Source organism: Amyelois transitella, chromosome 5, assembly GCF_032362555.1.
Source record: "Amyelois transitella isolate CPQ chromosome 5, ilAmyTran1.1, whole genome shotgun sequence".
Classification (NCBI taxonomy): domain Eukaryota; kingdom Metazoa; phylum Arthropoda; class Insecta; order Lepidoptera; family Pyralidae; genus Amyelois; species Amyelois transitella.
The window spans coordinates 1,530,109-1,556,233 of NC_083508.1; the positions used below are offsets into that span (position 1 = coordinate 1,530,109).

At 36.6% G+C, this 26,125-nt stretch overlaps 2 protein-coding genes across 2 annotated transcripts in view; both read right to left on the bottom strand.

Moving 5' to 3' along the window:
* Positions 1-16,071, bottom strand: part of LOC106138771 (integrin alpha-PS2) — a 124,247-nt gene extending 108,176 nt beyond the window's left edge. The window contains exon 1 of the mRNA XM_060954798.1: positions 15,787-16,071. Coding sequence (XP_060810781.1) covers positions 15,787-15,938 — 152 coding nt within the window. The 5' untranslated portion in view covers positions 15,939-16,071. The remainder of the gene's footprint in view (positions 1-15,786) is intronic.
* Positions 16,072-16,454: 383 nt separating this feature from the next.
* Positions 16,455-26,125, bottom strand: part of LOC106139057 (protein hobbit) — a 36,617-nt gene continuing 26,946 nt past the window's right edge. The window contains exons 32-38 of the mRNA XM_060954908.1: positions 24,252-24,481; positions 23,579-23,678; positions 21,993-22,134; positions 21,054-21,280; positions 20,039-20,235; positions 19,423-19,534; positions 16,455-18,447 (exon numbers count right to left, since the gene is read on the bottom strand). Coding sequence (XP_060810891.1) covers positions 18,385-18,447; positions 19,423-19,534; positions 20,039-20,235; positions 21,054-21,280; positions 21,993-22,134; positions 23,579-23,678; positions 24,252-24,481 — 1,071 coding nt within the window. The 3' untranslated portion in view covers positions 16,455-18,384. The remainder of the gene's footprint in view (positions 18,448-19,422; positions 19,535-20,038; positions 20,236-21,053; positions 21,281-21,992; positions 22,135-23,578; positions 23,679-24,251; positions 24,482-26,125) is intronic.

A 26,125-nucleotide genomic window follows, 5' to 3' on the forward strand; every position in this document is an offset into this window, starting at 1 on the left:
ATCACAAAAAGTACTGGACTGATTTTCACGAAATTTACACAGATATAAAAAAGACCTTTGGGAGTGACGACACAGGCTACTTCTTCTGGAATTCCCCACGGGAGCGAAGTCCCGCGTAAAAGTTAGTATCTAGTAAAATATTTGGCTACTTACACCCGTTCAAATGTCTACAAAATACATTCAGTCAGAAAAGTATCGGGAATGGATTATTTATTTATGGTTCCAAATTCAAATTTTTGTTTTTTTTGTTGTTGTTAGATTGGCACAACTGTTTTCCATTTTGGCGCGGAGTTTGAGTTGCATCTGTTGTTTACATTAAATACAGTGCTATTTTTAGTTATATCATATCTAGTGTGTATTGCTAATTTCATAATGGATAAAAACATCGAACAAAGAGTTTGTCTTAAATTTTGCATTGCCAATGGAATATCGTGTTCGGAGTCACTGAAAATGTTACAGAAGGCTTACGGTGAATCGACTTTATCAAAAACTCGTGCTTATGAGTGGTACAAAGCGTTCAAAAGCGGTCGAGATGTGATGAAAGATTTGCCTCGCTCTGGTAGGCCATCAACGTCTGCAACTGAAGTTAACATCGCAAAAGTGAAGGAAATAGTGACTGAAAATCCTCATTCAACTTTGAGAGAGATAGCCACCGAACTTTCTGTATCTCACGAGTTGATCCGTACCATTTTAACTAATAATTTGGGTATGAAACATGTTGCCGCTCGGCTAGTCCCAAAAGACCTGAATTTTTTTCAAAAACTCAATCGCATGAGAGTCGCTGAGGACATGCTAGAACGAGTCAATTCCGACCCAACATTCATGAAACGCATTGTTACTGGTGACGAGACGTGGGTTTACGAGTTTGACATGCAAACTAGTCAACAAGCTTCGGAGTGGCGCCTTCCAACTGAACCGAAACCGAAAAAACCACGCCAAAGTCGTTCAAAAGTCAAAGTCATGTTGACTGTTTTCTTTGACTATCGCGGTGTTGTGCACTCGGAATTCTTGCCGGAAGGTCAAACGGTAAATAAGGAATATTATTTGAGTGTTATGCGGCGTTTAAGAGAGCAAATCCGACGAAAAAGGCCAGATTTGTGGAAAGAAAATTCTTGGATTTTGCACCATGATAATGCACCTTCGCACAAGGCCATCATTGTGAACGAATTTTTAACCAAACACTCAACAAATACCATCGAGCAACCACCATATTCACCAGATATGGCTCCAGCCGACTTTTTTCTTTTTCCTAAACTCAAATTACCACTTCGTGGCACCCGTTTTCAATCGGTAGAAGGCATAAAAGAGAATTCGCGGCGAGAACTGACCTCAATTCCGGAAACAGCGTTTAAAAAATGTTTTGATGATTGGATTATTCGTTGGCGTAAGTGTATCGTTTCTAAAGGAGCATATTTTGAAGGTGATAAAATAAATTTGGATGAACAACAAACAGTTTGTGTATTATTGATCTTTTCCTGCTACTTTCTTAACAGAGTAGTATTACACAGAAAATGTGTAAAATAAATTATATTATGACGTGGAATTCTTAGCAGATGCAAGTTGTATCTAAATTTGTTAAGTGCAGTCAATATTGAAACACATTTTATGCATTTCCAAAGAATGTCTATTATAAAATGTTACGTGTTATGTTACAAAATTGACATATGCCGTGCCGTGTGGTTCCCGGCACCAATATAAAAATATAAAAAACAATAGGACCACTCCATCTCGTTCCCATGGATCTCATAAAAGGCGAGTAAGGGATAGGCCAATATAAACTTGGAAGTCTGCCTTTAGACGATGGGCTAGCAACCTGTCACTATTTGAATCTTAATTCTATCATAAAGCCAAACAGCTGAACGTGGCCTATCAGTCTTTTCAATACAGTTGGCTCTGTCTACCCCGCAAGGGATATAGACGTGATTATATGTATGTACATATGTATGTAAAATTGACATAGTAATAAATATATATACTTTAAAAATCCAAAATATGTTTGACAGCAACCATAGCATAATATAATCTTTCAAGCCGTAAGTCTGACTCGACGACATCATAATAGTCATGAACTAACCGTAATTAGTGTCCGTACAGTGTTTACATTCATCTGGCCATATGGCGGCGAGGCGTGGGCGTACTACGGGTCGTGGGCGAGAATGACGCGAGTTCGCTTCGAGTTACCGACGAGATCGATGATTGCACTGGTTGAATAAGACTTGTGTGTAATAAAAATATTGTCTTTGAAATTAGTTCCATTTTTGAAAATTATTAGTGGGACCGCCTTGGCTATTTTCTTTTTTTTTTTTATTGGTATTTACTCAATTTAGTTGTCCCAAACAGTAATCTTCTACCTACGTACCTACTACTTTGGAAATATTTTTTCATTATAATTCAAAGTGAATAAAGGTATTTTAACGAATGAAAATTACAAAAATACGAGAACTAAAGACATCGTAAAATAAAAACATAAGAACTTTTTTCTCTATGCTCTAACAAGGCTCTAACCATAAATTTTGAGTACAATCTGATGGCAGAAAGTGTAGAATTGTTTGCACTCGCTTCTCACTATAAAAAAGAATACCTTCAACCACAGACGCCTAAATTACCTCATTAAAATTCTACTCCTGACCTTTACATTCCAAAAACGGTATAAGTCGTTTTCATTTTTGTCATTTTCAGTAAAATACTAAAGCGTTTTCTTTTGCCAAACCCCTTCTTTTTCTATGAACAGGCACTTAGTAGAATCAAGTCGCCAACTTAACTGGTGAATGGCGTGACGTCAAGTCATTGAGTGACTGCCCACTGCCCGCAACGTAATTTATGGTCGCTCCACTTTAAGAACCACTGGAAACACCATGACTAAATAAGGTTTGATTCGAACTTATAATAACTGTCTATTTTTATTGTTTTAATAATAATATATATATTTTATGCACTGAACAAGTGCCTTATAACTAAAATACGAGTATTACTCACTCTTAAAATATTAAATAGCCAGCTTTTGAAAAATTAGTTAATAAAGCCTCAAATCTAAATCGTAACCTGATGTTATTAAAAATGAAAGCTGCACTATGGCTAGTGAGTTGATTTCATCATTCCCTAATGGATCTAAACTCAGACAGGTCCCTCAAAAGAGTGACCCCCTGGTCACCCTTCTAAGGACTGTGACCTCATCTTACACACACCAAACCCTTAGAATAAGCCTGCTATAAATCAGTAAGATTTAAAAAAAAACACTTCAAAACATCATTATCTACTCTTATAGTACATTATTTCTTTTTAAAAATTGTTATGAAAACACTTAACATTCACCGATTTCCTTGCTTGTATCCAACAAAGTCGCAAATTTCTTAGAAGTCAGGAAACCTTGTGTCGCTCATACATTGTTACTAGTATCAATAAACACGTCATCAGTGATTGATCAATTAGTGTCGTTTTACCTCGTTGAGTAATAGTCACGTCACTGTATTTCGAGAAAATGACTCAGATTTCGACTAAATTACGTGACCTGCAATGGTTTAGTTGTCCCTTATATTAATTAATTAATAATATAAATTAGGATACAATTATGCTAATTTATATTATTAACGTTTATTATATAATAATAATTTTTATAAAAATTTATTTTAGTAATAAACAAGCCTGTGTCACTCCCGAAGGTCTTATTCTATGTTTGTGCCAAATTTCGTGAAAATCAGTCTAGTAGTTTTTGATTTGTTACAAACATACAAATCTCTTTGTCTTTACTATTAGTGTTGATGTGGATAAACTCAAAAGCTACTGAGTCTATTTTGATGAGATTTAGCATATCGATAGACACAGCTGAACATACAATACATTACTATACAGCAACATATGTAACATTCGGAAATTTTCACGGACATAAAAATAGTTATTCCTACAGCCAAATTGAAATACCTCCTTATTTTTGAGTTGGTATGATATTGTCCCTAGAACTCAGACGAGGGGCGACTACTAACTAACTTTATAATGCAGGTGATGTGTCGTCGCTTAGTCATGTGAAAAACCCGGCGATTCGCGTGACTTGGACGCGTGAAATGTGAAACCAATAACACCATAGTAGGTCCCCATGGTAACTAGAATGCGACGTCTCTTCTCAATACATACATAAAATTACGCCTCTTCCCAAGAGGAGTAGGAAATATTGTTAAGTAATTAATGAAAAACCATCAAAAAAAAAACAAATGTTTTTACAAAATCACAAATTGAAAAAGAAATATTTGCTTCGCTGCGTGCTAACTCGTAAAATTACATAAAATTTCTCGTAAAATAAAATTATATACGTATAATTACTACTATACTCGTAAAATCGTAAATTATATACGTATGTTACTCCTGACGGTCGAGTCTAGTGTTCCTATCAGTAGGTTTTTGGAATATAACATAACAGCATTACATATCATTTCTATTAACAAAATAATCATGCTTTATTTAACGATAAAAAGCATGATGATTTTGTAAATAATCGATAAATGATTACAGAAAACAAACCACATCTCAAATTCCGACTGCAGATTGCGCATTCATCGATTACCACGTGTGCTGTCACGTGTAAACTCTATAACTTTTCTTCTCAGTCAATAGTCCTAAGATTTACAAGTTGCACAAGAGCTAGCCGGATGTGGCAGCTAGTGGCCGCCAGATGGCACTGCATTCGTCTTTTATACAAGAAGCTTATAATAAAATAGAAAGAATATCTAAGTATTATAATATTTGAATGTTTTTCTTTATTGATTGGACGACCACCGCCGCTATGCTTCAGGGTCTTATAAACTACAAATTACTGTATCTATTGCTTTGCTCGAAATGTCAGTCTAACTTTAAGACCTTCAAATAAGACTATCTAAACAATATCTTATAATTTTTGATATCTTTATAAAATTATACTTCTTTTCCACAAGCCCCGCGCATCCATAATTATAACTGAACTAAAAGAAACATAAAACGTAAAATAATAATCTTCTAACTATTATCAAATTGGCTCTAAGCTCCCACTTTTGTATGCACGCATGGTCGCTTGCGCACGTCGCGACACCGACCCGACGGAAGCGACGCGGGCGCATACGATATTAAAAAACAATTAAAGTCACCTTGTGCGATAACTCGGCCGTTATTTCTGTAATTTACAACGATTGTCTGAGTGTTCTGAGCGATATGGTCCTTCGATAGCATCCTCGCTTTGAAACGCATCTTGCTGATTGTTGAAGTCGTAAAACTGTTGCCGGAGGACCAATCAAAGTTCAATGCATTACATTACATATAACTTACATTACAGCTGTGGAAATGTCAGTCGTAGCTATAATAGAGTGCAGATTTCGATGATTTTTTGCGTGGAAGCAGTTATATTCTTTTGTAGATCCCGCTGCAAGGTTACGGATGTCAAACATTAAGTCTATAAAAACATCAGTCGCAATCAGTCGCTACAGAATCTGGTCACTGGCAAGAGAATACTAAATACACAAACATTTATTGCACCCCATAAGTATATGTGGTGACAAAAAAATATATACTCGTAGTACAGATAGGTACTTATGTCGGACAAAATAATAAGGCTAAAAAGAAGAGGTCGCACTCAAAATATTGTAATTTTTTTTCATCTACTATCGTTACTTATGAAGATTTTTTTAGTAAGATTTGGTAGAAAACAATCGGGACTAACGCTACGAAGATGATGATTGATGATACAGCTATAACAACGTAGACCACTAGGAAGGTTTCCAAAAACCCACTAACCCGTACAAATAAAGAATTATTACCACTTATAACTATTTGAAAACATAGATGATTAAAGATATGTTTTTAAACGTGTCTACAAACTAACACATTAGATAACTCGCACACCGGTACCTGACTCACCTTGACTCACAGATGTGGCACTGAGCGGTGACATAATGCTTCCTTTACATTAATCAGTTTCTAATAATAAAATAGATAATATTAATCCTATTACACACAAACACACACTTTCTCTCTCTAATCGAAGCGAATTCTCGACTGCATTCGCAGCTCTTTCGTTCAATACTTTGGTTTCGTTAAAGATACGTACGAAATTACAGTCCATTAGTTTGGATAATAACTGAAATAAAGGTAAAACAATCTTGATAGGTAACTACATATGCCTTAACATAAAAGACATGAGAAGAATAGGCATAATGGAATAACTCAAGAGTTTTTTTTTATTAGAAATATAGGATAGATATAGAAATAGGATATTTATTTCCTGTAAATGAACATTTTTAACATTGTGTTCACCTTTGACTATATCTAGAAATTTAAAAGAAGTTCTTTATAGTTACAGAAATAGATTGAGTGGTCCTGTTTTGCCAAAGTACACACGGCTCAGGAGAAACCTTACAACCAAACAAAACTTTTGCGTATAAACTTCGTATTTTCTGTTCTTAATAAAAGCCTAAGTAAGTCATGAACTATGATTAACATTTTAATATAGTGAAAGCAGAAAGTCAAATCGGATTTATGATTTTGACGACAACACACCTCAACGTTATAAATACCAGTAATCGAGTAATCGCAGCTGATTACTTATTAATCGGATATAAAGGGCACTGGTTCAGCAGCCTCTCACTCGATAAAAACGTATCGATTGTGTCTCGATGGTGCAATTTGCTCGAGTTTGGACTTTCACTCGTGTATGTAATACCTTTGACCTGGTAGAAACCTGGGCTATTCATCATGAGTCCTTAACAGTTTTATGAGAGACTGCAAATGCTGACTGCCGTTGAGACAGCATTTCGGCCTGGCATTTCGTTGTAAATTGTTGAGTTCATAAAAAAAATATTCTAGTTAAAAGGTGTCGCTTTCTAAAACAATTGTTCAATACGGATATTTTCAGAAAAAAAATATAAGTGAACATCAATAAAGGGTGCTAGCGATTTTTTTCCATCAGTCATTTTGAATTAATACGGATGTAGCTAAATTAAGTTTAATATATTCTTTTTAGCAAAACATTTCATTTCATTGTGTCAACAAACCATTCGGGTGTGTAAAGTATTGTATGATGGGCCGCAATGCAAGGGCAATTTTGGAGGAATCAGTAGAAAAAACACAAATTAACGAGCATACGAACATATAACTCCTTCCTTCATACAATCATATATTTTCGTTAACCCAACCGGTATTTCAAATAATTTACGTATGATACAGATGAATAACTTAAAACAAACGTTTACAATGTTAGTAAGTAGATGCGGTACGCTATATGACACGAAACGCAGTTAAGCATAAATATAACAATGATTTATTTGACGTGTTAAACGGTAACATTGTTCTCTAAATAATACTTAGTTAGAATGAGAAACAAGTATTGGTAGTGGGGGTTTCAGTAGAGCAGATAAGTCCATCTCTTTCTGTGAACGTCGTAGAGGGCAACTAATGAACAGAAGTTTTGATAACCAGTGAAATGAAAAAACATCCAGTATAGTTTGGTGCCAAACAGTTCTTCTTAGGACTAAAGATAGATACTTCTCCTCTAAAGTACTTAAAGACAAAACAAAAATTGTAATCTTAATATTTGATACAATAAACAGTATAAAGCCTTTTGAGTAAATAATAAAAGTCTGTCACATTCCTGCCTGCATTTACAGGTGTGCCGTGTGGTTCCCGGCACCAATAGAAAAAAGAATAGGACCACTCCATCTCTTTCCCATGGATGTAGTAAAAGGCGACTAAGGTATAGGCTTACAAACTTGGGATTCTTCTTTTAGGCGATGGGCTAGCAACCTGTCACTATTTGAATCTCAATTCTACCAGTAAGCCAAACAGCTGAACTTAGCCTATCAGTCTTGACTGTTGGCTCTGTTTATCCCGCAAAGGATATAGACGTGATTGTGTGTGTACTCTTATTGTTTTTGTCTACTAGAGCGGTACACTAATTGCAATAAACATGAGCACATTATGACATCATACACGTGACATTTCATTCAGAAAACAGGCCAAGGTCGTGCATCATAATTCCAGCAGAACTGGTCATCTCACGATCAAGGGAAAATTATGACCTTGACCTCTTTCGAGAGATTGCCTTTCGGGTTCCCACTGTGGTCAACCTTGCTGATGTCATTGTATTTCTCCATATGGTAAAACTTAAAAATACTCTGTTACATTACTCAGAATAATGACAAAGAAATTGTTCTGTATTTTTATACTTATTTTCCTTCTTGGTGTTTTTATAAAATTAAGGACGTCCTGGCGAAGGGTCAGGTCAAGAGTACCCGAAACCGCCGAGCTTGCATGAAATGTGGAAAGATGTAGTAGATGTAGTCTCTAATGCCAACCCTTTCGGGAAAGAGGCGTGATTTTATGTATGTATGGTTTTTAAACTCATCCTCATGAGTGTTTAATTAAAACCAATCATAATTTAGGCCAAGTTTAATAAATTTTCAAGGTTAATGTGTATTTAGACAAAATTGGTGCAATTAATATGGTGTTACGAGCGTCTATTTAAATTAAGCTCATTGTCAGTGACCCACACTGAAAAGTCGTTATAGTATACTACTTTTTGCGTATTACTGAGCAGTAGTGTGTATACGAGTATTTCCTTATCCTTTTTACCGTTATCTAGGACTTCGGTAGTCAGACGAAATGATCTAACCGTAATATGTAGGTCAGTGATTTGACCAGAGATAGCTGGATCACAAGACCGTATTTTTTCTAGTAGATAGTCAAAAGTTTTATTAGTATTTTTACTTTTAAAGTTGCGGGTAAATCCAATAGTTAATTAAGCTTCTGAAATAAATTTGTAAACGGTAACTTCACCTACTTAAAAGTACAACTTTTACCGGCACTAATAGAAAAAAGAATAGGACCACTCCATCTCTTTCCCACGGATGTCATAAAAAGCGACTAAGGGATACATACATACATAAAATCACGCCTCTTTCCCGGAGGGGTAGGCAGAGACTACCTCTTTCCACTTCCCACGATCTAAGGGATAGGCTTATATAATTCGGATTCCTCTTTTAGGCGATGGGCTACCAAACTGTCACTATTTGAATCTCAATTCTATCAATGAGCCAGGCGGCTGGACGTGGCTTTTCACTCTTTTGATGACAGTTGGCTCTGTCTACCCCGCAGAGGATATAGACGTGATAATATGTTATGTAACTTTTATAACTCATACTCACAGGAAGAATACAAAATGCTCATGATTTAAAATAAAACGACTCAAAAATACTTCAAAATCCTCCACAGCGCTGACCTTAGCCCGGTGACCTCGTTCACGAATGCTGCGTTCGGATTCTGGTAAACAAGTGTGCAGCCAAAAATTTATGGTAATGTTTCAAAAAGTTGCTGTTAGAAACCCTGAGAAACTAGCAGTTGTTTTTTACTAGTAAATAATACTTTCGAGTGTGCCGTGTGGTTCCCAGCACCAGCATAAAAAAGAATAGGACCACTCCATCTCATTTCCCATGGATGTCGTATGAGGCGACTAAGGGATAGGCTTATAAACATGGGATTCTAGTTTTAGGCGATGGGCTAGCAACCTGTCACTATTTGAATCTCAATTCTATCAAAAAGCCAAACAGCTGAACGTGGCCTACCAATCTCTTCAAGACTTTTGGCTGTCTACCCCGCAAGGGATATAGACGTGACTATATGAATGAATAAATAATACTTTGAGCGTCGCAATTACTTTTACGAAAAATTGTAACAATAGTTTATTTTAATTTATGATCTCTTATAGATGATGGGTTAGCAACCTGTCATTATTTGAGTTTCAATCAAACAGCTAAACGTGGCCTCTTTTCAAGACTTAGCTTTGTCTACCCCGTAAGGGGTATAAACGTGATTATATGTATGTAAATGAATTATAAAACTCTAGAATACCTTAATCTATAACACAAAAGCAAAGATATAAAAAAAACATCTCTTCTAAACATTATCACATTTAAAGAGATAAAATCATCGTTCGAGCAAAATTCTTTCATCATAAACTAATTTTTGATCACTCGCAAGAATGCGCTCTCAAACCACATGCCGCATCAATAGCAATGTAATGAAAATGATAATAAAAAGCATAACTTCATTCAACCATCGTTACAATAAATTCCCAAGTCTTGTACGGTGTTCAGGATTGATCGATATATTCAAAGATAGTAGTTTCAACATCAACAATGATGTTGTTTGCTGTGTAAATGTAAAACTCGTGAGGTCGGCCGCCATGATGGAATGAGGTCACGGATGCGCCTGCGCAGACGTCTTCGACAGATCTCGAACTACTGGAACTATTTTAGAACAGGAACGCGGAATTGCATAAAGGCAGTCGAATTACTTCTGACTAGTGGGTATGTATACGTGTATATGTGAAATAAATACTTAATGCTTCATTCTTTAAAAGATTTTTTTATTGCCATTTCACTGTAAAAACAAAAAGGCATTTTCAACCAAGAAAAAATGCGAGGTTAATAAATACTGCAAAAATATACATGTAAATGAAGTGGTATGCATGCATTGCATACAGGTGTCCCTTGAATACACGTGACACAAACACACATGACAGGACATAGAAGAATTTGCTTGCATGTTCTTCTATGTCCTGTCCGTTAGAAGTAAAAATTGAAATAGCAGTTTCAGAGTTCAACCATTTAAAGACATTAATGTATTTGAAATATATTTCCTTTAACCATAATTCTTATGATCCCCAGACGTGAACACGGCGATGGCGCAGCCCTTTCGACCGCTGACTTGCAATAACGGCTATGCGCACGCGCAACGCTTTGCATATTATGATTTACAATGCTTGCGCAACGGACAAACCGATGTTCATGTTGATTCTAACTAGGTTTGTTTATTCGTTCCATTTCATGACGAGACATGCCTTCCTTTGCTTTTAACTCAAGTGTCTTGAGTTTAATTTACGGTCATATGTTATTTATATTATATCGATACCTTAGATCGATTTTCACCTACTTCGTCTGAAATGGCCTTAAAAGCTTACTTAATTGCTATAAAAATCACAAATTAAATTTTTATTTTTCATTGATTGGTTCACTTCACAGATGTCGGAAATAATAACAAATAAGTGTAACTTTTAATTCCGTTTGATTAAAATTTGATTTGACGGCCTCTGTGGCGTAGAAGTAGTGCGCTTGTCTGTGACACATTAGGTTCTGGGTTCGAATCCCGGCCAGGGCATGATCGAAAGCGAACTTAACCTGATAGGCCTGGGTCTTGGATGTTTATCTATAAAACATAGTGTCGTTGAGTTAGTACCTCGCAAAACTACTCTCAAACTTATATATTTCTCCCGTATATAATTATATTAATTCATTAAATTTCGACACACACAAGGAATAATCCCATTCTGCTCTCCCGGAAGCGACGCAGTTTTATTTCCAGCTTAATTATTTAAAAACCAAAAATATCAGGCGAAATGAGACTTTTTAACTTTCAGTAATCTAAGGAATTCCATGCCAACGTAACAGTTCTGAATCCGCGACCGAAAATAGCCCGGGACTGTGTTAAGAGCGAAATCATTTTACTGGAACCATCTATACTAATATTATAAAGCTGAAGAGTTTGTTTGTTTGTTGAAAAATTCTTTTTGCGTTGAATAGACCATTTATCGGCTGGAAGTTAGAGAGAGAGAAAGACTTGGAAGGCTGTAGGCTATATATAACATCACGCTGCAACTATAAGAAAATAAAAGAGATATTTTGTATCAAAAAAGGACGAGCTTGCACGCAGGAAGTGATAAAGTGAACGAAGCGAAAAAAAAAAAAGAAATGAAAAGATGTAGTCTCTGCCGACCCTTCGGGGAAAATACTTGGTTTTATGTAACAACAAGCTTGCCCGCGCCTTCGTTCGCGCGGTTGTATCATTTGTACTGTACCCACCCACATGTCGTAATAAGAAATTAAACCCGCAACACAGCTGAACAGTCCGCTTCCTTGAAACTACGATAAAGGGACCTCTGTTCTGCAAGTGCCGAGACGATTGTCTGAATGTAATCCACACATCCATCCAGTACAATATTTTTTTACCGGTACCGGGAACCACACGGCACAAATATAAAGAAGAATATAGTACCTATCACTCCATATCATTCATTCATATAATCACATAAATCACGTCTCGAGCCAGCAGTCATGAAAAGATTCAGAAATTGAAATCAAATAAAGATAGGTTGCTAGCCCATCGCATACAAGAGGAATCCCAAGTTTATAAGCCTATCCCTTAGTCACGTTTACGACATCCATGGAAAACATATGGAGTGGTTCTATTCTATTTTTCGGAAACCACAAGGCATATTGCAAAGTTTTATTTTAATGTGTGTAACCTATACATGCATCTAACACCCAGTCGATATGAACCAGGAATTGTAACGCTGATGTAAGACACTTCGAACGAAAAAATGCATATCTCCCAGTTGCAGAGATATGAATATGAAAAGCCGCCGGTGCGATAACACACGGTTCAGGGGTTATCGCGATACATACCTACACTGTGACATTCACTTGTGCACCACAGATAACGTTTTTGAATGTATCTTGACATAATTTCGACGTTTTAAGCAATTTTAATGCTCGTCAAATATACAATGTTACCTACAATAGACAGCTGTCTAACCAAAAAAAAATACAGTAAGATCATCGTAGTCATAATTACATGTGAAATGAGAATTTTAAGCGTAAAAATAAGTGACTGATAGTTTATTGGCCCTATTTACCATGTGGTTTGTTTGTAATATCTTTATAGCATAGAAATTTACACAGTTACAAGAACATAGTTATAAAAAAAACAAATAACTTGCAATGGCGGACTTATCCCATGAAGGGATCTCTTCCAGCCAACCGGCAAACAATAAAGGAACTAGATAATTCTGGTTTTAATAGACTGGTCTTTCAACACAGTGTCTCTGTTTAGGCGTAAAAAGGACTCTTCTAAGAAAATAATCCTTTAACTACAGCATAGTAAACAAAAGACGCAATTCTTATTAAATTAATAACTGAAGGTAAACCTGTTACTTATTATACTTAATGATTACTATGTGATGGTCAACAGGTAAAAACAATCCGCTAGCAAACTTACCAACCTGTTGATTCGTAATCGACTCGTAATCTCTCGGATTACTATTGCGATGACTTGTGAGTCAACACATACAGAACGGAAATGAAATCAGATTAGAAAGCGCGGTGTAAACCTAGAAATACCTATGTATATCTTAAAACATTGCATTATATTGTAAAAGATGTAGGAATTTTCAAGCGTACCACAGACCCCGAAGAATTGTGGCGGAGGTTGCAACTGGGAATGAGTAGAGAGAGAGAGAGAGAGTAGGAATTTGCAAAGAGTTTTACATACTCCGAACGTCCTGATCTTGATATTAATATTATGGAACTTTCTAGACAAAACTACCATAGTATAGAAAAATTTCTTACACTATCTCAAAAAAATACGACACATGTTAAACTAGCAAAAAAAAATATCATTCACCGAATAAAAAATAATCCAGTTCTTGATCTCCATTTTTTTTCTACAAACCAATACCCGATCAATGCCACCACAAAACCAACCCCAGCTGTATATCGCTCATCGAAAGTCATTACTTATCTTTACCATTAGTCGGATAAAGGCCACTTGTTGGCAACCCGAAGCCCTAATGACATTCGGAGAAAAAACGCTTGTTCATATAGACTTTATTTGTAAGCGAAAAATACCATAAATCAACGGGAAGCGACGTCGCACCCTCACAACAAAAATAGCCCATGACTATATTAAGTAAAATAAAAAAGTTAAAAGCAGAAAGGGCGCAGTGTGCGCCCGCGCATGTGTCCGACATGTGACGCGCCGGCAGTGTTTCCGGTCGGTAAAACGAAATTTGCGGCATTGTCTTTAGGGTGGAACTGGACGGGGTGCCACAGATAATAGATGGGTGTCAGAGTAAATAAACTAACAAAAGATTGCTGTGTTTAATTTAACGCTTAGGTAACCCTCACTAAGTTTTGTCTTCGAAAAGACTCAAGCTATGAATAAAGATTTGAAAAACTATCATGTTTTGCAATTCATTTTTTATTGATCGAAATAAAAAGATCAATAAAAATAATAAGATATTGGGAAAAGATAAAGCATGTACTAACACCTGGGCCATTTATCAATTTTAACTTCTTGATGTAACAATGATATTCTTAAGAATTCTCTTGAAAGAAATTGTTCACTTCGGCGGAGCAGGAACAAAATAATGAAAAGGGGGAAAGTGGTATGTTATGTTATACCCACAATTAATGCAATAGGGGTTGATAACGATCAGCCCTCATCGTTGCAAAATTAACCCTAGTTATAAATGACGTCAAAAATCAATACCAATACGATCGATCTGTAATTTGTTGTATGTTGAGTTCTGTCTAATTAAAAAGTTTATAAGATATTTTCTACAAATCCTAACTGATGTCTTATTAAATTATTATCGGCAAACATTTACAATTGGAGCGAGATCTGAGGTTTAATTAACTCATGTTGTCAAAAGTAAGAAAATTTACGAAAATAATTTGTACGCACTTAAACCTTAAAAATATGTTCTTAATCATTAATTAATGACTTCAACTAATGTTTGTAACCTAACCATAATCACCTGGCAATGGCTCAAACAAATGGCATTGTCAAATCAGCTTGATTATTGATAAACGTGTTGATTTAGGTTACGCCCGGTCGACGGACCCGGTCTACGATGTCTACCTACTAATAGGTACTAGAGTTAACGATTGTTAACTAATTAGGTGCATTATCTATTACCTCATGTTATGAGGCTAAATATTTTTTGGACTATATAAGATTGATTATGTTCATAAGAATACAAGTATATTTCCAAACTAGTAAGTAATCATTAAGCCAAACAGCTGAACGTAGCCTATCAGTCTTTTCAAGTTGTTGGCTCTGTCTACCCCGCAAGGGATATAAACGTGATTATATATATTTATGTAGTAAGTTGACAAGCCCACCCTGCTGCCTATTGTTCACCTGGTGGTAAGTTTATTTCGAAATATAATCATTTAACAAACACACGTAACTATTTATCATCAACTAGCCAACGATCTGGTAAAGACTGAAAGGCCACGTTCAGCTGTATAAATATGAATTAATTAGAATCATTGCACGCCCTTTATAAAACTGTCTTCTAACAAGGATTTTTGCGTTAAACACATCATCGTTATAATGTATTCACTCAGATTTTTCGAATCAAGCAAAATATTATATAGACATAAGTATTACTTAAGTATTTAAATAATATCATTATTAGTGGGCGAGGCATACGGTTTCTTGACTTGGCAGAACCTTCAGTTGTATCCATGTATAGGAACAATGAATGAACAGATGACCACATCATCGGAATCATGTCAGAATTCACACTCGCAGCCTCCTACGGCGATGATGTCATTCCACATCAATTTACTATTTCACCTTGTCTGTAGCTCGCAGAGATCAATGCTATCTTATCTTTTGTTTATTGAAAATAATTATACAATTTATGCGCAGACAATCATTTGTCTTGTGTGCAAATCAGAAATAGTGGTACTTATCTACATTATATTAACATATTCATAATCAACATTTAAATGTTTTAAAATATTTATTTTTATTATAACTTTCCTCATTTTGGGTTGGAGGTAAAAAGAAAAGTTTTTATTGTTTATACTTTTTGTTTATTTTGAAGGAGTTGATTGGAAGCCATATTAATATCACATGTCAAAACTTTTATAACTTTTTTAATTACTTTATAATTAAACTAATTAAAAAAAATATAAGAGTACTTACGTAGTCCGCCCGTGTTCCATATGGGACTGCACTGTGAATCCGAACATGGAATTATGGTTCCCTGTATACACCACCCTGGAAGGTACATCCACATTGAACCCCAAGGCTCCTACAGCGAACAACAGCACACACAAAAAAACCGCCATCGTCATACACTTCACACAGAAAATACACTATAAAATTTATTGTTGTTATATATTTTTACATCTCATGTTTCGTTTTCAGTTACGATCGTATTCGTTGTCGGGCGAAAGCCGCATACAGGCGTCTCCCACGGCAGTCGGCGCGGCACTGACTGCCCGCGCAATTCTCGGATAAAGGCGAATGTCGAACTTCTTCTGACGTATGAGGTAATCACAGAAAAAATAGAAAATGTAGGTAACTGAAATTTCACGTCTTACGCATTTGTGTGTGGATTAATTTTTGTTTTGAAAATGTGTCATTCAGGGAAGTTCAGGGTCGATAAATTATGATAACAGGGATAGTAGAACTATTGACTATAATTACTTAAGTATGTTTATTTATAGTGATTTGTCGAAGCATCAAAAATAAATAAAAACAAAATTTTCTACATATTGAATCAAGTATGACAAATTGATCTAAATATAGCAACTAAAAAGAAAACTATTTCATTTGTAAATAAACATTTATTACTTTTGCAACTAAACTCTTGTCGCACAATAATATAATGCTATAATGGTAAAAAACACTTCACCTAGAAAATATTAAGATTTATAGATACTATATTGCATGGTAGTAAATATTGACTCTAACAATTAAGGATATCTTAGTGAATCACAACACTATTTATCTGATTATAACACCAATACTTAAAAAAACACATTCTAATAAAAAAAAACTAATTAAAATGAACATTAATTTGTAGTACTAACTTATTAATTAATAAGAAACTTATTTTTTATTCGTTAAATATAATCACATACTTATTCACCTATTTAATTAATTATAACAGTCTTCCATGGATAGTTTGAATGAAATACTTATTGAGATATACATATATTGATAATTATCCTGTGATAATACCTATAAGCTAAATAAAATTGAAAAAATCTAAATTGCTTTATATTGCAATTTAATTAACATGATTATATTGCAAAAATTACAGAAACTCACATATTCCAATCTTAAATAATTTTGATTAATTTATTAGGTTCATTATTTAGGTAAGGTTAATCCTTCAAATGTTACATACATTATACTCGTATATAAAAAATACACATAATAAGAGAAAAATGCATTGATGCGCGTTATTTTTTAATCTACAGTTGGTTAGACTTCTTAATATATGTAAATGATCACATTTAATAATGCAACGATATTTATATTCGTAACTTTAATTAAATATAACATTTTTTATTTTATTTTATGTTTTTTGTCTAACATACTTGCTAAAAATATATTTGCCATTCCCTTTCATTTGAATGTTTATTTTATTTATATTATTAATTTATTATCATATCAAATTAATTGTTATATTACTTTAATGAATAAGAATATTTTCAAGAACTCGTTAAATCTCAAAAGATTAAACTTAATATTTTAATATTTATGGTTTGTATTCAATCACCATTGATATGCACAATTTTACGTTGAAATTCTTAAAAACTATTTCTTCTGCAGAAAATTACAAACAGGAAAAACAGACGTAAACATTACAAACATTTGTTTAAATAGACGTCTCTTATTATATGAATACTTAAACACCAATACTTTAAAAAAACACATTCTAATAAACAACTCATTAAATAAATATTAATTAGAAATACATATTATGTAGGTATTCATAAAAAATATGGAACAAGAAAGATATTATTAAAATCTCTTAATATCCATGAATGGAATATTACTCTCACAGTAAGGACATAACATCAGAAAAACAATGTTTTTCTCGTCAAAAATATTTATACCACTAGCCTCAAACTTATTGTATACATTTGGTTCAGATTCGCTTGCTTAATCCCACTCAAAGAAATCGGAATATTATAGAGCAATAGAAATGCCAATTTTGTACTTGAAAAGTTCTTAAACTTGCACGGTATTCTGTATCAATTAATTGTGTATTAACGAACTAATTAATGTAAACGAGCATTGCTTGTCCTGGTTACAGAAGCTTACGTACAACGAAAATGAGGCATTGCTTAAATCGGTTACATGAAATTTTCTTTCTAAATTGCAGTTTGAATTGAACCTTTCTTTGTAGAATTATAACTTTGTTCATAGTGCATTGCGTTGCCACTGTTTATTAAGAGCGGGACTTGCCGGACACAGGTTTTGTCAAACTTAATTGATGAGTCCCATAAACCTATGTAATAATGCCATGTTATGAAGATTTAAAGAATAAAAAATATGAATTGATTGATTGTTTATTTGTAGCAACCAAAACCAAATATGTAGTTTAAAAAAAATGGGAATATTATGTCGTCGTCTTGCAACGCACGCAGTTTTCTGCGCAAATGCAAAGATGTCAGAAATGAGATTCAATATGAAACCGATACGGTGTCACGTCAAATAAACTAGTATTTACGACTTCTATGGTCTCATATAATTCCGAAATCTATGATGGTACTAACTTTACGGCTAAGATTTGGAGAATTTGAACACACTTGGTGTGCTCTTCTTATGCGGTTTGTTCTCTGCCACCTGGAAAGTATGTATCATCAGAATTTTGGACTTACCTGATAGACTATATCTCTCATCTTTATAAAAAAGATTTCTATTCTTAGATTCTATGACAGTTTACGCTAACTTCAACAAGCGATGTATGAAATCATAAATGTTGTTTTGTTTGGCGTGTGTGTGTCAGATTACTCATACATACATATAGTCACGTCAATATCCCCTTATCCCCTCATCTAGTCGCTTGCGGGGTAGACAGAGCCCACAGTCAAAACTTGGTATTCTTCTTTTAAGGCGATGGGCTAGCAACCTGTCACTGTCTATCATCAAGCCAAATAGCTAAACGTGACTTAATAGTCACGATTATTCGTAGCTTCCGAAGTACGGAGGCGACCGAGAAAATGTTGTGCCACTTGCGGTCACCCATCCAAGTGGGGTCTGCACACGGGGTTGCTTTACATGCGTAAGCGCTTCAAACACTCGCGCCGATTGGGTTATCGGGCTCGTCAAATGATGATCCGTGTTACGCGGATGTAGGAAGTATAGTCGCAAAGTTAGTTTTTCACTAAAGAAGACAGAAGGAGAAAAGAGGAGAGAAATAATCAGTTTAAAAGTACTGCTAATATTGTTGGACATAAAATAAAAATATTTGAAAATAACATGTATAATATATAAACAAACCATGGCAACCGTTGCTATGGCGCACATAAAGAAGATTGCCTACAGCTGGTAAAAGCCACCGGGGGCCAGTAGAGACCAACCAACCGTGCACTGCCCACGAGTGTGTAATGTAGTGCAAGGTGTGACAAGCCCTGAACTCCACCACTTTGAGATATGTCCAGTATTCGTGACGTATCAAATCTCGACTCACCGTCCTCTCGCCAAGTAAGAGCCTGGCCTTGTCTTCCCTGCCCACGACCAGTGCAAGGTGTGACGAGCCCTCAACTCCCCCTCTTTGAGATATGTCCAGCGTTCGTGACGTATCAAATCTCTACTCACCGTCCTCTCGCCAAGTAACAGCCTGGCCTTGTCCTCCTCCCTGGGTTCCGGAGCGGCGGCCGCTCGCCGGTGCAGCTGCAGCTTCTGGCGGATGGCCTGCGACAGGATCACCCTGCCGCGGAACATGCAAGTTGACAACAATGTAGAATACATAGTCTAAAAGAAGAACTGGGGTCAACTGAGCCGTATCAATCAATTTATTTGTCAAACATACATAGGTACAAAGATACAGTTGTTGAATAATAATACGAGTTTTTTAGTTCAGTTACCAGTCAACAGGGAGGAATTGAGGAAAAAATAATAAAGTAATTTCTAATATATCAAAATAATCACAAACCATTCACAAATATCAAATGTTTAATATTAAAACAACTACTTGAGCCATCGCCTTATCTTAACAGACACATTTCATTCATTTTTTTTTTTAACTTTTTTAGTTTTTTTTTGTTATTTTTTGGGGACAAATCGCGCTTTTAAGTCTATGCAATACGAAAATTCTGTCATGTAGTCTTTATTCAGAAACCTGTTTCAAAATATAAATTTTGTCAAATATTTCTGAATATACCTAAATAAAAAAATCTAATTATATTTTTCTTTTAATATATAAGTTTCTCACCTCCGCGTATCGCTCTTAGTGGCCAGCAATAAATCCAGCCACGTCCACGTGACATTATGGTACTCCAGGGTAGGCAGTACCAGGGGTAAGTCCCTCACGTCTTCTAGATTCTTCTCCTTGCTGCCCTTGTAGGACACGCGGACAGGCACTTCCGGGATCTTGATGTAGATGAACAGCTTGTTCTTTTCGGCACGCTCCTGTTAGAAATTCATTAATTCATTAATCAAACAAAGAGAGCACAAATTAACATTATTTTTTATGACATGAGAGAAAACGATGATTATTTTTGAATAATCTTTCCTAACTACGAGTATATTAACAAGTACTGAACCGCCCCATGCGGAACCGCCCCGGCTTCGCATGGGTAGCATTTATAGATATTTTACCTTCCTCAAAAACCCCTCTTTCCAAAATTTTAAACAGGAACAAAATTAGTCGTCAACATTTCGAGATTACCACCTTATACGATACATACATTATTACTACCTCACACGAAATTCATGGGAATGAGATGGAGTGGTCCTATTCTTTTTTCAATTACCGATACCGGGAACCACACGGCAAGCCGCACATAATATAATAGTGATAATATTTTTTTTTCATCAATTTTATTTTATTTTAGTTAACCTATCACTGTTTGAATCTCAATTCTATCTTTAAGCCAAACAGCTGAGCGTGGCCTATTAGTCTTTTCAAGACTGTTGGCTCTGTCTACCCCGCAAGGGATGTGGACGTGATTATATGTATGTACATATGTGTAAAATAGATACATACATACATACATAACACACATACATGTGCATCAATATCACTACATAGTATAAAACAAAGTCGCTATTTTAGTCTGTTTGTCTGTATGCTTAAACCTTTAAATGACGCAACGGATTTTGATGCGGTTTTTTGTAACAGGTAGAGTGATTCAAGAGGAAGGTTTATATGTATAATTTTTTCCGAATTTTGCACCCGTGCGCAGCCGGGGCGGGTTGCTAGTACAATAATAAAACGGTAACAATACCTTCATCTTCTCCACGTCATCTTTATCCTTCTTATCCCTCTTGACGTAGAAGTTGGAGTTGGAGTCTTTGCTCTTCTTCTTCGCCTTCTTGGAGCCGGTGGAGACCAGGTTGGTCGATGAGCTGGCTTTCAGGGAGCCCTCCTCGTCCTCACCGTCCTCTATGGAGTCGGGGTCGCGTTCAGGGAAGCAGAACTTCAGCATGGTGTTGAAGAACTTCTTCGTCAGTCCTGAATTGGGAATGTACGGTTAAGAAAGTCGACATTACATAGTTTTTTACGTAGTAAAGAAGCTTTGAAAATAGTTACAAATCGTGTTAGTAAATTTATTGCTTATCTTTCTTACCGGGTAGACAGAGCCAACAGTCTTGGTAAGACTGAAATGCCACTTCAGCTGTATAACTTACGATGGAATTGAGAATCTAATAGTGCTAGCCCGTCGCCTACAAGATGAAACCTAAGTTAATGAGCCGTTCCGATTACATTTTTTTTTAATTTTCTTTAAATAAATACATATAATAAAGTCTTTATATTCCCTTACGGGGTAGACAGAGCCAGAAGACAGAAAGTCCATGTTCAGTCTTTTATGTCGAAATCGAGATTCAAATAGTGACCAGGTATCATCCTGACTGAAATAGGTCCCAGAAACATTGACATTTATCCTGGCGGAAATATGTTCTAAAAACATTGACATTTATCCTGGTGGAAATATGTCCTAGAAACATAGAGTATTAGCATTAAGTATTAGCATGTATCTTTAGTTAAATTTTATTTATGCACACGCCATACCGCTCCAAAATTCATATCTCCTCTCATGGGTCTACTGGAAGAGATTTCTTTTGAAATAAGTAGCACCTTTGTACTATTATAACTGTATTGAATGCTCCTGTTTATAATTTCGTGTACATAAATAAATAAATAAATAATAATAGAGTAGACTTACCAATGTTGAAGGGCACAATGTTGACCTCGAAGTGCTCCTTGACGGCGATGCCGCCGACGGGCGGGCGGTCGCGGCAGAACACGCGCAGCGCCGCGCGGCGGGCCAGCGGCGCGCGGCCCGACGCAGCTTGCGGCACTAATACCTGAACCATAACATATACATACATACATACATATAGTCACGTCTATATCCCTTACGGGGTAGACAGAGCCAATAGTCCCGAAAAGACAGAATGGCCACATTCAGCTGCTCGGCTTAATTATGGAATTGAGATCCAAACAGTGACAGGTTGCTAGCCCATCGCCTAAAAGAAGAATCACAAGTATGTAAGCCTATCCCTTAGTCGCCTTTTACGACATCCATGGGAAAGAAATGGAGTGGTCCTATTCGTTTTTTATATTGGTGCCGGGAACCACACGGCACTACATTACACGGTATACATACATACATACATAAAATCACGCCTCTTTCCCGGAGGGGTAGGCAGAGACTACCTCTTTCCACTTGCCACGATCTCTGTATACTTCCTTCGCTTCATCCACATTCATAACTCTCTTTATACAAGCTCGGCGGTTTCGGGTACTTTTGACCTGACCCTAATATAACATAACATATAATCACGTCTATATCCCTTGCGGGGTAGACAGGGCCAACAGTCTCGAAAAGACTGATAGGCTACGTTCAGCTATTTGGCTTTAAGATAGAATTGAGATTCAAATAGTGACAGGTTGTTAGCCCATCGCCTAAAAGAAGAATCCCAAGTTTATAAGCCTACCCAACAGTCGCCTTTTTCGACATGCATGGGAGCGAGATGGAGTGGTCCTATTCTTTTTCTATTGGTGCCGGGAACCACACACAACATCTGAACCGGATTGATAATACTGTATATCTTCAAACGACAAGCGAATTCGTGTTAAGATTTGTTAGCTTAATCAATACATAGATTCATATAATCACGTCTATATCCCTTAGGTGGTAGACAGAGCGAGTAAGCTTGGAAGACTGATAGGCAACGTTCAGCTATTTGGCTTTATGATAGTAGAATAGTGTGGAGGGTAAGGTCGGAGTGCGAAGGTCTAGACGTACGTATCTTAATCAAATTAAGGACGTCCTGGCAAAGGGTCAGGTCAAGAGTACCCGAAACCGCCGAGCTTGCATGAAGAGAGTTATGACTGTGATTGAAGCGAAAGAAGTGAGTGCAGAGATCGTGGCAAGTGGAAAGATAATGTCTCTGCCTACCCCTACGGGAAAAAGGCAATCAATCCAATCACACAACAACTGTCAATCATCGCGAAGTAATTGACGCGCTCAGCCAATAGCAGCTTCTTTTTCGTCGTTACCTTTTCCCGAAGAAGAAAAAAGAACAATCTAAATCGCGATAACAAAGATTTCATGGATTGGAGCAAAAATTCAACCTCCGACTCAACATCGTTTGTCGCGCGGTTCCCCAGGCATAACACTTAGCCTAGCAGAAGTCTCTCTTTTGGTGGCGGTCGAGCCTAATCATCGCTCCCGCTACATTTATGCTTGTATGTATGTACGAGTATGTCTCTCCAAGCAAAACCTAGTACCAGAATATTTCTTACCTCCGGGAAAGGCTCGTTTGGCAGCAGGTTAGTCACGCGCATGTACCCCACTTCCAGCTGATGCTCCACCGAGTCGTCGGACCGGGATGTTTTCGTGTACCTATATGTATGAAAATACGATTAGTATCATTATCGTGTACGTGTTTCGTTCGTGTCACTTACTATTCTAGTAAAACTGATAAGTTTTACCCGAGTGTAACAATTTCGTTCGTTACTTGGAATTTATTTTAGAGAAAGGTAAAGGTAGAATAGAACAGAATGGAATGGAATAGAATAAATTTATTTTCAAAATTGGATACAAGGTATCACTTATTGACGTCACATCACTTAAATCTAATTATAACTACTATGCATATAATGTACGTATGTACGTGTGTTCGTATCTATACTAATATTATAAAGCTGAAGAGTTTGTTTGTTTGAACGCGCTAATCTCAGGAACTACTGGTTCGAATTGAAAAATTCTTTTCGTTGTTAATAGACCATTTAGGTATCGAGGAAGGCTTTCGGCTATACATATAACATCACGCTGCAACTATAAGGAACAAAAAAAATTGTGAAAATTTTATTCATCCTTCACGGCTTCAATGATGCCCAAAAAGACTATTCCATCCAACTAGTGTACGTATATACATAATCTTATAACAACTACTATGAACGTAAATAGACTCACAAGAAATTAGTGAGCAACAAATCGGCAATGCCCAGCTGGCCGTCGGCGTCGGTGAGCCGCCAGCGCGCGGACTTGAAGCAGATCTCGTTGAGGCGGTGCGGCGGCGCCAGCGGCTCGCGCGGCGCGGGCGCAGCGCTGCGGCCCAGCTCGCGGCCCAGCTCGCGCCACGCGCGCACCATCGCGTCCAGCTCCTCGCCGAGCGACCACACGCACTCTTTGCACTCGTTCACCTGTCACGATAGCATAGAATAGAATAGATTTATTTTCAAAATTGGATACAAGGTATCACTTATTGACGTCACATAACTTAAATCTAATTATAAATACTACGTTACGATGGTATAGCTAAGACACCAATTGCATTGTTGTGGACAAAAAATAAAGTGTGCCGTGTGGTTCCCGGCACCATTAAAAAAAAAGAATAGGACCACTCCATCTCGTTCCCATGGATGTCGTAAAAGGCGACTAAGGGATAGGCTTATTTTTTCTACAAGCAATTGATACCGGTTTACCTTTCATACATACATACATATAATCACGTCCATATCCCTTACGGGGTAAACAGATCCAACAGTCTTAAAAAGACTGATAGGCCACGTTTAGCTTTAGCTTAATGATAGATACCTTTCATTATAATAATTACATTGCTATCGTAACGCTGACTTAAAATTTGGACCATTGAAGCGTATTTTTCCTAACATTTGTATATACATTTATCCTCTTAAATAAAGTTATCATAACTTACTCAATTAATTTTAACAATTACTATGACCAATGATAAACGTTTATTTGACCCACTTCCCCGAATGTCGTAAAAGGCGACTAAGGGATAGGCTTATAAACTTGGGATTCTTCTTTTAGGCGATGGGCTAGCAACCCGTCACTATTTGAATATCAATTCTATCATTAAGCCAAACAGCTGAATGTGGCCTATCAGTACTTGTCAAGACTGTTGGCTCTCTGTCTACCCCGTAAGGGATAAAGACGTGATCATATGTATGTATGTATGTAAAAAAATAAAGTTCCTTTTTATTTTTACAAACATGGACGGTCCGCTTAAAAGACCGATGCCAAATTGATGCACCCGAAATGTGGTGCTGGCGGCGACTGCTGCGGATCCCTTGGACAGAATTTCGAACCAATGTCCCGATCTTGGAAGAACTCAAAATCAAGGAGAGATTGTCGTCGACTGTGCAAACACGAATTCTCTAATATACATACATACATAAAATCACGCCTCTTTCCCGGAGGGGTAGGCTCTGCCTATTGCTCTTTCCACTTGCCACGATCTCTGCATACTTCCTTCGCTTCATCCACATTCATAACTCTCTTCATGCAAGCTCGGCGGTTTCGGGTACTTTTGACCTGACCCTTTACCAGGACGTCCTTAATTTGATCAAGATACCTTCGTCTAGGTCTTCCCACTCCGACCTTTCCCTCCACACCCTCCATGTATATCTGCTTAGTCAACCTGTTTTCATTCATCCTCTCCACATGACCGAACCATCTTAATATACCCTTTTCTATTCCTGTAACTACATCTTCTTTCACATCACAACATTCCCTTATCACGCTGTTCCTTATCCGGTCACTCAATTTCACACCCATCATACTCCTTAACGCTCTCATTTCCACTGCATTTATTCTGCTTTCGTGCTTCTTTTGCCATACCCAACTTTCACTCCCATACATTAATGTCGGGACCAACACGCCCCTATGCACAGCCAGTCGAGCCTTTTTGGATAGTTTCTGACTGCTCATAAAGACATGCAAAGCTCCATTCACCATGTTCCCCGCGTTCACTCTCCTTTCAATATCACTATCACACTTGCCATCTGATGTTAACTTTGATCCTAGATATACAAACTCTTTCA